This window comes from Ahaetulla prasina, chromosome 1, assembly GCF_028640845.1.
Source record: "Ahaetulla prasina isolate Xishuangbanna chromosome 1, ASM2864084v1, whole genome shotgun sequence".
In the NCBI taxonomy this organism is placed as follows: Eukaryota; Metazoa; Chordata; class Lepidosauria; order Squamata; family Colubridae; genus Ahaetulla; species Ahaetulla prasina.
This window is the reverse complement of record NC_080539.1, coordinates 40,231,071-40,247,510: the sequence shown is the minus strand read 5'-3', so window position 1 is coordinate 40,247,510 and position 16,440 is coordinate 40,231,071. Positions and strand designations below refer to the sequence as shown.

The following is a 16,440-nucleotide window of genomic DNA, read 5'->3' as shown; positions in this document are numbered from 1 at the left end:
ATGTTTCAATGCACAGTCTTCTTAAAAGCTTTCCATCTTAAACCTTGTAGTAGCTTTTCACAGTTACCTATCCTTCATGTGTGATAACTACAACTTTCACCATCCTCTTGAATGCAACCACTCTGCTGGCTGCGGCGGATGAGTAATAGTAAACCTGTTATTTCCACATGCGTGTCCATTTATTTATTTATTTCATTGCAAAAACTTATATATGGCCACCTATACTATATACTACTAAAACTCCCATGTCTGTAACTTTTCACTTTGTTAACAAATGGTCCTCAAATGGGATAATTTACAGAATATTGGGACCTGTTACTCCCAAGGGAATTGTGGCTGCTTCAGTGTTGTAGGCTGCTGCTGCTTCAGCTCGGCCACAAACCCCCCAAAATACATTTTGCAGTGTGGTACTTACCAAAGCACTGGTCTCCTCGTTTTTGATACCCAGTTCGGCACTGACAGGTGAATGATCCCCTTAAGTTGACACAGACTTGATCTGACCTACAGGTGTGGGCACTGGTGGTACATTCATCAATATCTTTTAAAAAGAAGGAAAGAAAATGAAATGTTATGAACTTTGGAAAGGTCACCATAACTTTTGTATTTCTCTTCAAAATACAAAGATGTTACTACCAAGGTCTGATTTCAACGTTAGTCGAAGAAAATCATAATTGTCATCCCGAATAAATCATTTCTCAGCCTATTTCTGTGTCCATGGCATTGCCAGTTCTTTTGTAGTCTTTCTCAGTTTCATTTTTTTCATAATTTTTCATAAAATGATGGTTTAGGCAGAGATTTCTACAAAGATTTCTGGGGATAATAATTTGCCAATGTATCTGCCAATTATTGGTGATTCAAAGTAGCTAAGAAGACCCACATAAAACAATATGGTATATATAAAATCTACCTGAAATAATAACTATCTGTCTCAATGAAACAGCCCAAGCAATTTTATTCAGATCATACTAATCAAGGAAAGTGCTGACTTTCTCTGTAGTCATACCTGAACACAGAAACAAAATGTTGGCTATGTTTATAGTCCAATGTTCCGATTTGAGGGAAAGGAGTTATAGTGGTATATTTGCTTTTATTCTTCTCCAAGACAGATCGATGTTTGAAGATTGTTATGGAAATGGACAAAATATAACTATTCCCTGAAAGTGCAGGCACAGGTTTGTTGGATTACTGAAACATTTTGGAGGTTCATCCTCCCTTTGGAGTAGTATCACTTTATGGATTAAAATGTTTTTCTCCTCTTTTCCTTTTATAGCAGACTGTATCTCTGTAGTCGGTTGTAGGTGATTTCTCAGTTTTATGCCTCCTATAATCTAATGCAGTATTATGACGTGACTTCCTTCTGACATTCAAAACCAACTGGAAGTTTCTAAGCTGAATAAACAAATTCCTTAAAACTAGTTTACAAATCCCAGTTGAACTCTCTGTATTTGTTCAGGAACTGGGGACCAGTGGCAGATTCCGGGTGGAGCCATGGAAAAGAAAAAAATGATTCTTTCTCATGCAAAATGAAAAACAATGTTGACCACAAGACTCAAATCACAAATTGAACTGTTTTGACCTTATTCTTTAAACTTGCTCCCCACTCCAGTTCTCACTTCAAATACCCGAATATTTTCCAACATGCTTCCTTTCTAACTGACAGCTCAGATATAAATTTTCTTCCGACCTGCCTTGGTCTTTGAACTGATAGCTGTTATCAGTTCTTAAAAGCTGGTGTACGGCTTAAAAAAAAATACAAAGATGACAGACGGGGGAATGCAGAATTTTTATTAACTTGCAAAATGCCTATCATATCTCAGGTGGGTTGAGTGTGAGATAAGCAGTGAGAGAGAAGGGTAGAGAATGTAACTTGCAAGCAAGCACTATATAGTTAGTATGTTTGCATGTACGAATAGGGTTGGGGGAGATAAAGGCTTGCATTCTGAAAAAAAACCTGTGTAGTACATATTAGTGCATCTGCACATGCATGTACAGGTAGTCCTCAACTTATGACCCTTTGTTCAGCAACTATTCAAATTTATGGCAGTGTAAATGAAGGGACTTACGGCTGGACTCCAAAGTTACAGCTGTTGCAGTGCCCCCATGTCACATGATCAAAATTCAGGCACTTGGCAGCCCCCCTACACTTACGATTGCAAAGATACTTCAACTTCCCCCATCCACTTTTCTCCCCCTTCTATGCTCCTTTGATCCCTGGCACCCACGGCTCCTGCTGCCCTAACTGATTTTTGCTGTATTTTCGCTCCCAGTGCTGACGCCTGCACGTGTGTCTGGCCTGTCCCTTCATGAGGCAGCTGCTGACCATATAAGGCTTCCCCCCCACCAGGCGCAAGTCACACACAGTGGTTCCTTTGCAAGACCTGAGGAAGATGGCTGTGAAGAGCCAGGTCGGATATGCCTGGTCAGCAGCGTGAACAAGAAGATAGCAAAGGTCAGCTGGAGCAACAAAGCACAGAGTGGTAGGAACCTCAAACTGCAAGGTTGTGAAGGTGACTGGCTGGGAATTAGGTTGGAATGGCTGCAGCTTTGTAGGGCAACTGCAGTTTTGCACCACATTGCTGTGCTGTGCTGTGCTGAGCTGAGCTGGTCTTTGTATTGCAAATTAATTCATGTTGTGCTGTGGCTCAGAGGTTTTCTTGTAGTCCCAGAGCTGCAGCGCATCAAGTAACCTCTTTGTGTTGTGTTCCTGGGCTGAGCTTTGCATTGTAATTTGCACTGCACTGTGACTCAGGGGCTTCCTGGAGCTCCAGAGCCATGATATGCCAACCTTTTGTACTGTGCTGCTGGGCTTGGATGAGGCAGTTGAGGCTTCATGGAGTGGCTGTGCTTCCTGCAGTTTTTCTGGCATATTCTTGGAAATGGTATGCTATTGCCTTCCTCTTAGGACTCAGAGCAAGTGACTGACTCAAGGGCACCAAACTGACTTCATGTCTAAAGTGGAACTAGAACTCACAATCTCCTGGTTTCTTGCCTTGTGCCTTAACCACTACACCAAATTGGCTCTTATTCAAGTTTTAGCTTAACTTATTTCCTGCCATTATGCTTGTTTTCAAGGAACATGCATGTTTTTTTATGTAGGAGAACATTAATAACAAAATAGTAGTGATTTCTCATATGTAGCCAACACTAATTTTTTTATAATTCCCAGAAATCTAGTATTGTTCCACTGCATGTAAAGATAACCACCACAAGATGGATTTATAACTGGCTGACCAACCGCACTCAACATGTAGTCCTCAATGGAACTACATCCACATGGAGGGAAGTATGCAGTGGAGTACCCCAAGGCTCTGTTTCAGGCCCAGTACTCTTCAACATCTTCATCAGTGACTTGGATGAGGGGATAGATGTGGAACTCATCAAATTTGCAGATGACACCAAGCTGGCAGGAATAGCCAACACTCCAGAAGATAGGCTCAAGATACAGACTTGACAGACTTGAACATTGGGCACTATCTAACAAAATGAAATTCAACAGTGAAAAAAGTAAGGTTCTACATTTAGGCCAAAAAAACCAAAATGCACAGGTACCGGATATGTGGTACCTTGCTCAATAGTAGTAACTGTGAGAGGGATCTTGGAGTCCTAATGGACAACCATTTAGATATGAGCCAGCAGTGTGCAGCAGCTGCCAAAAAAGTCAACACAGTTCTGGGCTGCATAAACAGAGGGATAGAATCAAGATCACGTGAAGTGTTAATACCACTTTATAATGCCTTGGTAAGGCCACACTTGGAATATTGCATTCAGTTTTGGTCGCCATGATGTAAAAAGGATGTTGAGATTCTAGAAAGTGTGCAGAGAAGAGCAACAAAGATGATTAGGGGACTGGAGGCTAAAACATATGAAGAACGGTTGCAGGAACTGGATATGTCTAGTTTAATAAAAAGAAGGACTAGGGGAGACATGATAGCAGTGTTCCAATATCTCAGGGGTTGCCACAAAGAAGAGGGAGTCAAACTATTCTCCAAAGCACCTGAGGGTAGAACAAGAAGCAATGGGTGGAAACTGATCAAGGAAAGAAGCAACTTAGAACTAAGGAGAAATTTCCTGACAGTTAGAACAATTAATCAGTGGAACGACTTGCCTGCAGAAGTTGTAAATGGTCCAACACTGGAAATTTTTAAGAAAATGTTGGATAACCATCTGTCTGAAATGGTGTAGGGTTTCCTGCCTGGGCAGGGGATTGGACTAGAAGGCCTCCAAGGTCCCTTCCAACTCTGATATTATTATTATTATTATTATTATTATTACTACTACTACTACTACTACTACTACTACTACTACTATTACTACTACTACTATTACTATTATAATGGTATCTGTGTGTTCATGAGAGTAAAACAGATAAGAATTACCAGCAAGTTAACATGATAAAAGGAGAAAAGTTAGTGAAGAGTCTTCCTCTTTCTTATCATCCTCCCGCTTTCTCACACACAAACTTATTTCTGCTTTCATGCCACCCTGTCCTTCTGAATCATCTGTTTTTGCAAATAAAAAAAAAAACTTCACACAATGCATTTGTTCTGTAGCATGTGTTCTTTGCCCCCCTCCTAGCTTTGGCAGAGAGATCCAAATGGGGAAACACCACAAAAGAGAGAAAGAAGAATTAAAAGGATGGAGAAACAACACTAGAAAGAGAGAAAATGCCTGCCAGCAATTTATGGCAGGATAAGACTTGGCCCTCCTTTCCTCCAACCCCTTTAAATGATCTATTGAAAGCACTCATTCATAACCATGAATATTTCTATTTTCCATAAATCACAATTCAAAACAATTTCTCAAGGCAGATGACATTAATTGCATTGCATTGTCTTGTGAAGCATTTGCTGTACTGTTCAGTCAAAACATTTTCAAAACTCATAAATTCAGAAAAATAAAAAAGGAAATCAACACCATTTGTAGAAGTACAAATAATATTAACTCTCAGACAGAGGCCTCATAAGGATGATGTTTAACTAGCCTTCCTAAATGAGATCAAATAAACTAACCAAAGCAGTGGTGAAATCTAACAATTTCCCCTACCGGTTCTGTGGGCATGGCTTGGTGGTGGTGGGTCCTATAACTGAGTGGGCATGGGCAACTCAATGTCACTCACAGCCATGCCCACTCAGTCACCATCCCCCACCAAGCCACGGCCACAGAACCCAGTAGAATTTTAAAAAAAATTTCTATTTTCTATTTTGCCTATTTTCCCATCAGGAGATACCTGCAGCCACAGCCTCTTTTTTTCAGTGTGCCTGGAGGTGCTTCTTGTGCTGAAAGATGCAGTGGCTGAAGGCTTCTTGTAGCAAAACTTACTGAAAAGCTGCACTTTTCTTCTTAAACGCGCTGCCGCCATTGCCGCCCTGTTCCATTGCACACCATTGCCTGCTGCCGCTGATGAATGATGAATGAATAAATAAATGGTGTGCACATACGCAGCCAGCACATGGAACAGGGTGGTGATGGCGGCAGCGCATTTAAGAAGGGGAATGCGGCTCCGGTAAGTTTTGCTATAAGAACCCTTCAGGTGCTGCATCTTTCAGCACAAGAAGCGCCTCCAAGCACACTGAAAAAAAAGAGGCTTGGCTGCAGGCATCTCGCGACAAGGGGGGCAAGATTTGGGCTGGCGGGGAGCCCAGTGGTGATGGTTCAGTCCTGGCTTGCCTTCCCTGGCAGCCAGCCATGGGAGGAAGGTAAGGATGGGAAGAGAGAGTGGGCAGCAGGTGCCAGGGAATGGTGCATTCCTCAACCCGGTCGAGGCAGGCAGTGAGCGGGTGGTTGCTTTAGAGCAAGACCAAAGCCAGGGAATGGTGCATTCCCCGACCTGGTTGAGGCGGGTTGTGGCTCTGGGGCCTCGGGGAATCACACGTCCCTGGGCTTCAGCCCCCAACCCAAGGCGAAGGGCGAGAGGGCAGCATGCATTGCTTACCTTTGGTGAGCTGAGCAGGTGAGGCGAGTAGCTGGGGAATTTATATAGGACGGGGGTGGGTGGGTTGGCCGAGCAGCCAGAAGTGCCGAGTGGACGGAAGCACCAACTGGGCGAGCAGGTAACTGGGCGGGCATGGATGGGGCCACGACAGATGATTGCTACTGGTTCGCCAAACCGATGGCAATCATTGCTACCAGTTCAGCCAAACTGATAGGATTTCACCCCTGAACTAAAGGAGTTGTGTTTTTTCTAACTTGGATGGTTTCCAGGAAGGTAGATTTTAACTGAGATCCAGTTTGGTGTAGTGGTTCAGGTATCAGTCTAGATCCATGAGCCAAGAAGGCAATGGCAGACAACTTCCCAAACTTTGTCCAGGAGTCAACACTGACTTGAAAACACGCACACATAAAGGGAGCAGGGTTCTGGGGAAAGAAGTGCCAAGGGTCTATGTCTCTGTGTTACAAGTAGTAAATTGTAATGAAAAGAAAAGACACTAAGAGGGAGCAAATGAGTACCAGGGGCACTGTTAGTGTTTTACAAGCTGCAGCAGTTTAAGAGAAGCTGATTTCAGACCAGAAAAAGTCATCACTTTTTAAATTTCAGTGTACAACAGGATCTTGACTGTCCCCAAAGTGAAATCCAGATTTTAGGATTTGGATATAAGTAAGCAAGCTAATCTCTCCTATTGAAAATATGATTTTAAATTATGAGTTTTGGTTTTTGCTCTTTTTCAATGAAATATCTGATAAAGTTGCAAGGTTCTCCAACTGTTTTATTTGACTTATGGATTAAAAACTAATATGGTATTTATTATATGGTGTTCATTAAAATCTAAAATCTAAAAAAATAAAAACTAATATGGTATATTTATCTCTTGCCTAATCATCATTCAAATGAAACAATTCATTTCATATATTATGGGAGTCATTGAGGGAGGTCACATATTACAACATTACAAGTCTTTCTTAAAGAAGATATTATGGCAGTACTGCTGCATAGAAAATCTCAAATGTTCAGAAAGAAAAGAGAAACAAATGATGTGGAATTCTTTGGGAAGAAAGGCTAGATTATTTTCATCACTGTTTTTCTTTCTCCTGTCAGGCAAATGTGCTTGAATTCAGGCAGGTTCTAATTCATAAAAACTAATTTAATTATTAAGTTTTATGGGTGGTATCTATATGTTATTAATGTGCATTTAATAGTACTTTTAACAATGTTTTTATTTTCTATCTTATAAAGTAGGTTGTGGTCTACTTTATCAAATGCTTTAGCGAAATCCAAGTAAATTATAGCATTTCCCTGGTCCACTAATTTTGCCACTTTATCAAAGAATGAATAAGATTTGTCTGACATGATCTGTTTTTGACAAATGCATATTGGCTACTGGTTATGACTTTGTTTGCTTCTAGGTGTTTGCAGATTCGTTGCTTGATTATATTTTCTAGAATCTTCCCAGGTATTGATGTCAGACTGATAGGTCTGCAGGTTGCTAGATCCATTTTATTAATTGTCTTACTTTATTTTACTCTAATTACCATTAGCTACTTCAAGTGTAAAGATAAGATATAAATCAACATCCATTGTATCAAGAATTCTTATAATATGATGGTAAGGCAAATAAATGTTTATCCACTTGCTTGTCTAAGAACTGACTTCTAATAATTTAATCAAGTGATGTGACCAAGGTAAAATTGATTCTTTTTAATTGAAGAATCAAAAAAATCCTAGACTAGAATTTTAGTGACACCTAAGAAGTATTTTTTCCACACATGCTAAATATCTCATAAAAGAATTAACTGGGACTAAAGGTAAAAATGTTAGGAACCAGAATCAATGGTAAGTAGACCAAAACCAGATATAAGAAGCGAAATACCACTAGATCTGGAGAAACAAACAAATATGATCCTCTCCCCACATCAAATGAAAAGAAATGCATTGCTAATTTCTGTTTCACATTTGTTCAGTATATATTATAGACATTTGTTTGGTGATATTCTTCCCCCTCAATTGGTTGCTATGAAGAGAAGCTTCTTCCAATAGTGGGTTCCACTTACCTTCGCTACCGAACTGGAAGCACATGTGTGTATGCACTCGCTTAGCTCATGTGTGGCACTTCTGTGCATGCGCATAACATTCTGCACATGCGCAGAGTGTCTGTGATGATGTCTGGGTGGGTGGGCGGAGCCTCCCACCACCACCACTACCGGTTCACCCAAACCAGGGCGAACCGGTAGAAACCTACCACTGGCTTCTTCTACACAAGGTGCTCATTCCTCTCTTGCATTTAAAAGACCCTAAAGATGAAAAATGGTGGGTGGTCACCCATATATTTTCTCCAGTGGTTTTAACCTTGTTTGCTGGATGCTATGGATTAATGAGAGAGGTGAATAAAGTTGCTGAAGTAAAGTGGAGGGAGTAAAAAATAATGGCTTGAGCAGCAAAAATGAACAAGGAAGAATTCTTCATAGTGGGAAAATGAACCATCAACTAATTATGCAGAGCTGTAGCCATTTATACAGATCTAAAATAGAAAATATGAGATCTGCTATAATTTTCAGTATGTATTCTGGAACAGAATAAAAATAAATGGCCTCAATAATCAAACACATAATATCATGAGCTCAGACAAGTCCACTCCCCCCACATCTCTACTTCTTCTCTGTCCCTATGCTATTCTCTTTGTTCTCTTTGTCTTTTCTTTCCCTCTTGCATCTTTTATTACATTTTTATCCTGCCCATCTCAGTGATACAAAAATTCTGCATCTTCCCTTCCTAACTTCTATTTTTCTCAGCACGTGTCTCCCTTTTATTCTTCCTTCTTAACAGCTCTACATTTTCTAAGTCTTTCCTTACATCTTTGCAAGATTCTTTATACCTTTATAAAATGTTAACAGCTCAGCAAACGCAAGCCAGAGATATTTAACTGCTTAGCCCCCTGTAAACTTTAGGGTCATGTAATGCTATTATAGGTTTCACCACCCACTGCAAAAACCCCATAATGCAGTGGAAGACGAATGCTTTATTATAACAATGCAAGACTTGAGGTGCATCCACCACGCAAACTTTAGCAAACTTTTTTTTTATATAATCATGAAGAACAGGTTTCAAAAGTACTCTTGAAATTGCTTGGTTATGTGCTAAGATTTATGAGATAGCCAAAAAGAATATAAAAGGTATGTGGGTATGTGGGGGGGGGGGGAAGGGAGCCTACTGCCTTTCCACCCTGCTGAATACAGATCAATTTGCATTTCATTGTCCTCATTCCTGTCAGGTTCATTAATTGCCAGTGATTTCTCTGCATTTGCCAAAAAATGTACCCAGTGCTTCTTTGAGAAGTTATTTATACTGTTTTGTCCCTTCTGGTGCTGACTTTGGCAGAATGATTGTTGTTCTGTGCTAAAATGCTGGGTGAGCTGCTTTGAGGTTCCAAACGACCCTTTCTTGAAGCAAACTGTTCTTTTAAGGCATCCGCTGCAGCTTCCCCTCCATGCCTGTGACCACTGGATTCCCTCTGAAACCTAAAAACAAACCTGACTGACTTGTGTATTCACAGATTTCACTGGAAGTGACTCCAAGCCAGGGGGGCCTTAGGATTTCTCTCTTTTCTCTTGATCCTTCAGTTCTCCATTTGCATGCCTGGCTTGGTTCATTCTTGACTCTGACTCATTCTTCCCCAAACCCCTGACTCATTCAGCTCATTTGTTTTCTTATGTAACATTCTAATCTCTGCACTTCACTTCCTACAACTAGATAATCACAGCCATGCTTGGCATTTCAGCCTGGTTCCCACCAGTCCTTTTCACTTCAGTGCAATTGTTCCTTTAGAACAGCCAGCCCCTTTTATGTAACAAGCCACAAGCTGTCTTGATGTCCTTTTAAACTTTTGACAATCTGAGGTCCATGGTTACAGAGCATTGCGTCCTAGCCATCCAAGCATGTGCTAGGAACTTGTTACTCTTGGTTGCTGGTTGCAGGGTTGGAAAAATCCAAGACTTTGTTGCCCAGGATCTAATGTTTTAACAATGGCATTCAAAGCGTAAACAGTAAACAGTAATAGAGTTGGAAGGGACCTTGGAGGTCATGTAGTCCAACCCCCTGCTCATGTAGGAGACCTATACTAGGGATTTGAACTGCCGAACTATGGACCTTTCTGATCGACAAGCATCATGGTACAATCATGCTCTGACAACATGATTCCCCCTCTTGTCCCCATGATTTCCCTTATTTCATCCCCATTCCATGAGTGAGACTTGCTTAAGCCATAATTAGCTACAACAGTATAAAGGAGTATTTCCACTATTCGAACACAGCTTCAGAGTCTTTTTATTACACTTAATGGGATCCAACTATTTAAAGTTGTTGGGTACATTTCTACACGATATTGTGAATTCTGGGAATTGTAATCCCAACATAGGGCGTATGCATAAGCGCACCAGCGTGCCTACTATCCCTGTCCTACTGTTTCCAATTATATGTAATCATTCTATGTGTTTATGGCTATGTTTTGCCAATTTATATCTTTTTTTTTTGTCCAAAATTTTTTCATGTGTCCATGTCTGGGTCTACTCTGTTACTTGTTTTCTTGTATTTGTTGACAAAATAAATAAATAAATATTTGCTGGAAAGCATATTGGGGAAGACTGTTTCCATCATTTCAGAAGATAAAATATTGCATATTATAAAGTGTGGCCTGCTTTTAAAAAAGAAATGAATCTGATACATTTACCAAAAGTGTTCTAGTCAGTATTTTGACATTAGTTATCAAGGTAGTAATTGGATTTTAACAGGTTGTACCAACTGTGGAGATCTTTCCCAAGTTACTTCTTTAAAAATGTTCCTGTTCTATATCAAGCAAACATTAAACTAATGCAACATATGAACAGCAATAGCCCACCCATGATGACCAATGAATTTTGGAGGATATTCAAAAATATAATTACAGATAAAAAGTGTTTTTCCTTCTTTGGCACATCATTTTTCAGAATTATTATGAAATTGTTCCATATATTCTCTTCATTACCATTTTCTACAGTTTTAAAAATGTTTTTGAAACAAAGAAGCACAAGGACAGTTAAATAAAATAAAATAACTAAATTAACTTTCTGGTTCATCACCTCAACAATTGTAAAAAAAGAAATCAAGAGGTAACGGAAATGTAAATCAAGTTAGTATGTATTGGATATGAAGCTGCTTTCTTTCTTAAAAAGAAATAGAAAATCTCATGTCTAGTATTTTTATTTATTTATTTTTATCCTATCTTTATTATGTTTACAAATAACTAAAGGCAGCAAATATATTCAACACATTTTTCCTTTCCTATTTTCCCCACAATAACGCTGAGAGGTGGGTTGGGTTGAAAGAGAATGAATAGAAGTCACAGTCTCCTGCTTTTTGCTCTTAACCATCAGACCAACCTGGCTAATTATCTGCATTTTTAAAATCTTTTAAAATTTGATGATTTTTGAAAATATTTCCAGGTTGCAAACCATTTTTGTTTTGCTTATTTCACCTCTAGGAAATCTAGGAAGTAAAGCTTGCACAAATTATGACTTATTTAAGTTACAGATTTTGGCCTATCAAGTACTTGACAATCAAACTGAAGGGTAGCAAGATTAAACATTTGCCAAGACCACAAGAGCACTTTTTACTGCCATTTCAAGTTTTCACTGAGTATCCAGGAAAATCAAATGTTCCTTTTCAAGGCTAGAAGAATCACTAAAATGTCCTACTTGGAGGTCTTCAAAACACTGAAAACTGTTTCCTTTTATTCCAACCAGAGAAAAACAGCAACAATGAAAGTCTCAGTGTCCTCCAAGTAAATTACCAAACATGCCTATAGTTTAGTTTGGTAGGTCACAAATTGACATTTTCACATATATTTCTTTTCCCAATATCCTTTGTAATCCAGGAAAATTCTCTATAAAACCTGTTTGCCATAAACTAGTCATGAAGTAGAAAGAAATGAAAAGTCTACCACCAAACTTTGACCTATCATCTTACCCTTGAGAAATTGGGGAATTTTGAAAAAAATGTTCACCTAATTTTATTGTCTACAAATTTGAAGCAGAGTTTCAAAATGTAATTTATGCCCAACTCTAATCAAAACTTTATGGAGAAGAGCTTGCAGTCTTTCACAGTAGACTGCAACAATTATTTTATTGTGCTTTGGTAAGGCATCTTGTGAGTGGGTGTGAGCCAAGTATTTTAATAGGGAAATCTATGGATCAAAGATACTCTACATTTCCATTAATAGACGAGTGCTTCTCAATGAGTAAATGTACACTTTATTATAAGCACTAATGGTAAGAATTTGATTCTTGCTGACTACGTCTATATCTTTTTCTTGGCAACAGTATGGATGGTGATTTGCCATAAGAAGTGAATAAAAAGGAGAACGTTAATGACATAGTTATTATGTATGCTAGTTACATAATATTATGTATAAACTGCAGTGCTAATTTTCTATCTGCAAGGAGATTTTTTCCCCTTTATTAACATAAAAAAAATGTGATATTTTATCTGTAGTTGGTAAGATTTTAGATGTTCTGTTATCTTATTTGGTACATGTATAGGTCAGGCCACAATACTGAAAAATAGTTCACCCTAAAATGGGTGGATCCAGGGCAAAAATAGCTTTGATTTAAATAAATTGTGCCATATTTGTTTAATATTCCCATCTTGTCATATTAAATAAATACATCTTGAAAGTCTCAGAGAGCAGTATCCAAGGCTTTGGGAAGAGCAGGTTGTGTTCTCCCGATTAGAGCCACAAAGTATTCTGAATTATTACACTTATCAGTTAAGTAAGGACATTCCAATTATTTTTTATCCCTTTGACATTGTTAGACTGGCCACATTTGAGCAAGAAAAAATTCACGCAACCAATAGCTAGCAACAAAGAGGTAAATTTTTATTTATCTGTTATTTTCATCCAATGATCACTGCTAGGTTTCTGCAATGGCAGAATGACAACTCTACATTTAGCAAAGTCAACTTTTCTTAAAGTTGCTTTTCTTCTTGTTCCTCTCATACTGTCAGCCCTTTGAGGTAGAACAGACTAGGAAACTAAAGCTATGAATGCTAATATTATTTTTATTATATGGTTACAATAACAGAATATCGTAAATCTGAATGGGCCTCTTCTCCCACCCTTTAACTTAAAGAGAATTAGGGAGATCAAGCCTGAGACATTTTCTCAAATTACATTTTTGCCTGGGACTCAAATTGTTTTCTATCCGACCATTGTCTTGGTTGCGGCTCTTCGTCTTGCTTCTCAAGGTTATTCCTACTTCCCATTACAGATACCATCTTTCCACTCAGTGCTAAGCCAGCAAAACATTTCTAGATCAAGAACTGAAATGATGGACAAACTTGTCTCTGCTTGGCTACAGGCTGCATGGCTAAGGCCACTTATATTATATCTCCATCTGTAATGCAAATGTATATCAGAGTTATCCTTTGATTTCCTTTGTTCCTCCAGCTTTCCCCAAAGAATCCAGAGAATTGGTACAGAGAATTTGCCCTCAGAAATCCTTGTTTTTTTATCCCATGAAATAAAATTCTTAGAATTCCTTGAGAAGAGGTAATAAAGCTGTGCTTGTTTAAACCTGTAGCATGAATGTGCCAAAAGTACTAATGTTAAGAGCCATGACTCAGAGCCTGTCTGCATTAGTGACTGGTGATTCATGGTGGGATAGAGAGGAAAGAGAAGAATTTACTACTGAGAGATGTAGCTGTGATTAAAAGTTCTTAATGTGTTAGCTGAGTAAACTGTTTTATATAGGAAACTACTTTTTAGCCCTTACTCTGTCCCTCTAGCCAGCTCCCCAGCCAGCTTTGTGTTGAAGTCCTCCAGGCTTAAAGTTGCCACGGTTGTAGACCCCTGCCCTAGCCCATATTCCCAAATCTGGTAGCACTTTTCTAGGGACCTAGGTCTTTCTTTTCATTGTCATCCAAAAGGTCCCTTTTACCTGGAGCTCTGACATAAGTGCTACCACACTGAACTGATAGTTTGTCCACCCACTCAAGATAATTTTATCCTCAAGCCCCCAACTTTCCCTCTGAAGAAATCCCCTGGCCCTTTTGAGGCTTGTGGTTTACAGGCTGCAAATGCAGCTCAAGTTCAAGCTGAGTTCAGTGACAGCTATCAAAAGAGGAAGACTTATCTGAACCAGGATATTGTTTTCCATCTGCAATCATGCTATCTCTTGGCAGCAGGTTCCTTTCTCTACAACTCCCTGAGTAAATAAGTAGATTCCTGATGCTGTTCCAGCTTTAAAATATGCCTTTGAAGGGCTCAGCCAGGAACAAGCCATGGTGATTTTCCCCCATCAAAGATGTCCATGTGATCCTCTAGCACACTTCTAGCACAGACGTAGGTATGTCCTTGGTTAGATAAGGAATGTAGTCAAGGTTTATTCATCTCACGAGCTAACAATCTGAACTGTGTGCAAAAATAGGGAGCATTTCAGAACATGTCAGGATATTTGCTAAATAGGTTTAGCATGAGATGTATTAAAGAAATTTAGAGCTAGCATGAACTTTCTATATTATACCTCAATAATAGTCTTTTCCTGTGAGGAGAGTTTATTTATTGTAACTAAATTCAGCTCATATTTATTGCAGGTTTGTTTCTCTCCCAAAAGGACACTGATTTTTGGCAGTGGTGGTCTGATGAGATTCTGGGGTTCACAAAAAGGAGATAGGGGCCATTGCACTACATTAGCACATCAATTCTTAAAACAATTCTGTAAAATACTTATGCTTTACCAGTCTTCTGCTGTAAGTAGCCCAGGTCACAACTGAGAGCTTGCCTATAGAACTGATATGTTTACTTGATTCATTCACCATAGTAATGTTTGGTTTCTTCAGGAGTATTGGGGGGCATTTTTGTTGGAAAAGCTTACATGAAAGTGAACAATAGCCATTATTTTAAAGGATAAATATTTTGCATAAGCACAAAAAGTTGAAAAAGACATGATCAATTTATGAACTTTAATGCAAATGAATAAGATTAGAAGAAGACTGACAAAGATTCCTTAATGGGAAATAATTCCATCCCTCAAAACATGCTGGTTGGGTTTATTAAATTTAAGTTCAAAGAACTTGGAAGCTATTCATTATTTTTTTCACCCATTTTTCTAAAGTAAGGCAATGATATTATATTCTGACTTGGTAAATGTAGAGATAAATGTCAAAAAAAGTTTAACCCTTAAGGATTTTTAAAAAAGTGACTTTGGTAGAGAGTGGTGAATGATTGGTTTAGTTCTTTTTTCTGTTTTCTATAATAAGTGAACTCCAGATGATCCAATGAAAACAAATTGGCAGTAATTTAAACATGGGACAAGTAAGTTCTTCTTCAGACAATGTGCAGTTAGATGTGTTTTTCTCCCAAAAGATGTAGAAATGACCACTGCTTTCACTTAGATGTTTACTTAGAAGACAATTCTACTAAATTAAATATTTATCACAAACACTTCAGTGACATTTCATGAAAGTAAAAATATGCATAGGATTTAATTGTAACTCTATGTTCATTTACCTAAAAGGTAGCTCCTTTGAATTTAACAGAACTGTCTTTCGCATGAAGTTTTAAAGGGACTTATTCCTGAATAAAATAAGCATATTATCGCAGCCTCACAAAAAGTCTCTGAAGATGGACTTATCAGTGAGTATTTCAGTTGGAATTTGGTACTTGTCCATGGGGTCGCGATGGGTCGGACACGACTTCGCAACTAACAACAAAAACTTAAATAAATAAAATCACCTCACAGTTGGCTTTGTGTCTGATACCACTTTTCCTAAGTGAAACTTATTAAGAAGCTTTGGTTCAAATAATAAAGAGACAAACATATACTTTAGATGTTAGTTCTGTAATTTTATTAATTGGGTGCAATGGTAGAGTAAACTGGTTGCCAACAAAAGCAAAGAAAAATTCACCACCATTGTGCAATGCAACTCCAAAGTCTTATGAAAGGACAGCCTTTGATTAGCAGAAAAATAGAGCCACTATAAGTCAATCCTAGAAGAGTCTTTCAAGAATTATTTTAAAAAATAGGTTCATGCCATAATCAAAGAGTTGTGGTTCAATATTTTTGCAAAAAAATAATTAATATGGCTGCTTGTGGAACTACTGCTGCTATTATTAAAATCTACACAGAAGTGAGCATAAGAGGAATAGCTCAATAAGACACCTCTATGCATACATTGCATACAAGGTGTTCCAGGTTGAATTCCTAATATCTGCGTTTACCAAATCTTAAATACTAATATGGGGGAAGAAACAGCTGAAGTTTATAAGCATCTGACTTAGACTATCTGATTTAGTATACAAGAGAGTCACACTGTGGAAAATAATTTAATAATCATGCTACATACAAAGAGTCAGATGTATTTTCCCCACAATAGCTAAAGAAACCCCATTATTTTTCAGCATCTTCAATTTTCTCCAGCTTTAATTCATGTGAACTGATTGGGACTGGCAAGTTACCGGCATATTGAAACATAAA

The 16,440-nt window shown here is 38.5% G+C and overlaps 1 protein-coding gene across 6 annotated transcripts in view; it reads right to left on the bottom strand.

The window, feature by feature from the left end:
• EFEMP1 (EGF containing fibulin extracellular matrix protein 1) overlaps positions 1–16,440 on the bottom strand; it is a 57,898-nt gene that overhangs the window by 15,168 nt on the left and 26,290 nt on the right. For all 6 annotated transcript variants that reach the window (XM_058164904.1, XM_058164906.1, XM_058164905.1 and 3 more), the window contains one exon: positions 416–538. In XM_058164904.1, the coding sequence (XP_058020887.1) occupies positions 416–538 (123 nt within the window). The remainder of the gene's footprint in view (positions 1–415; positions 539–16,440) is intronic.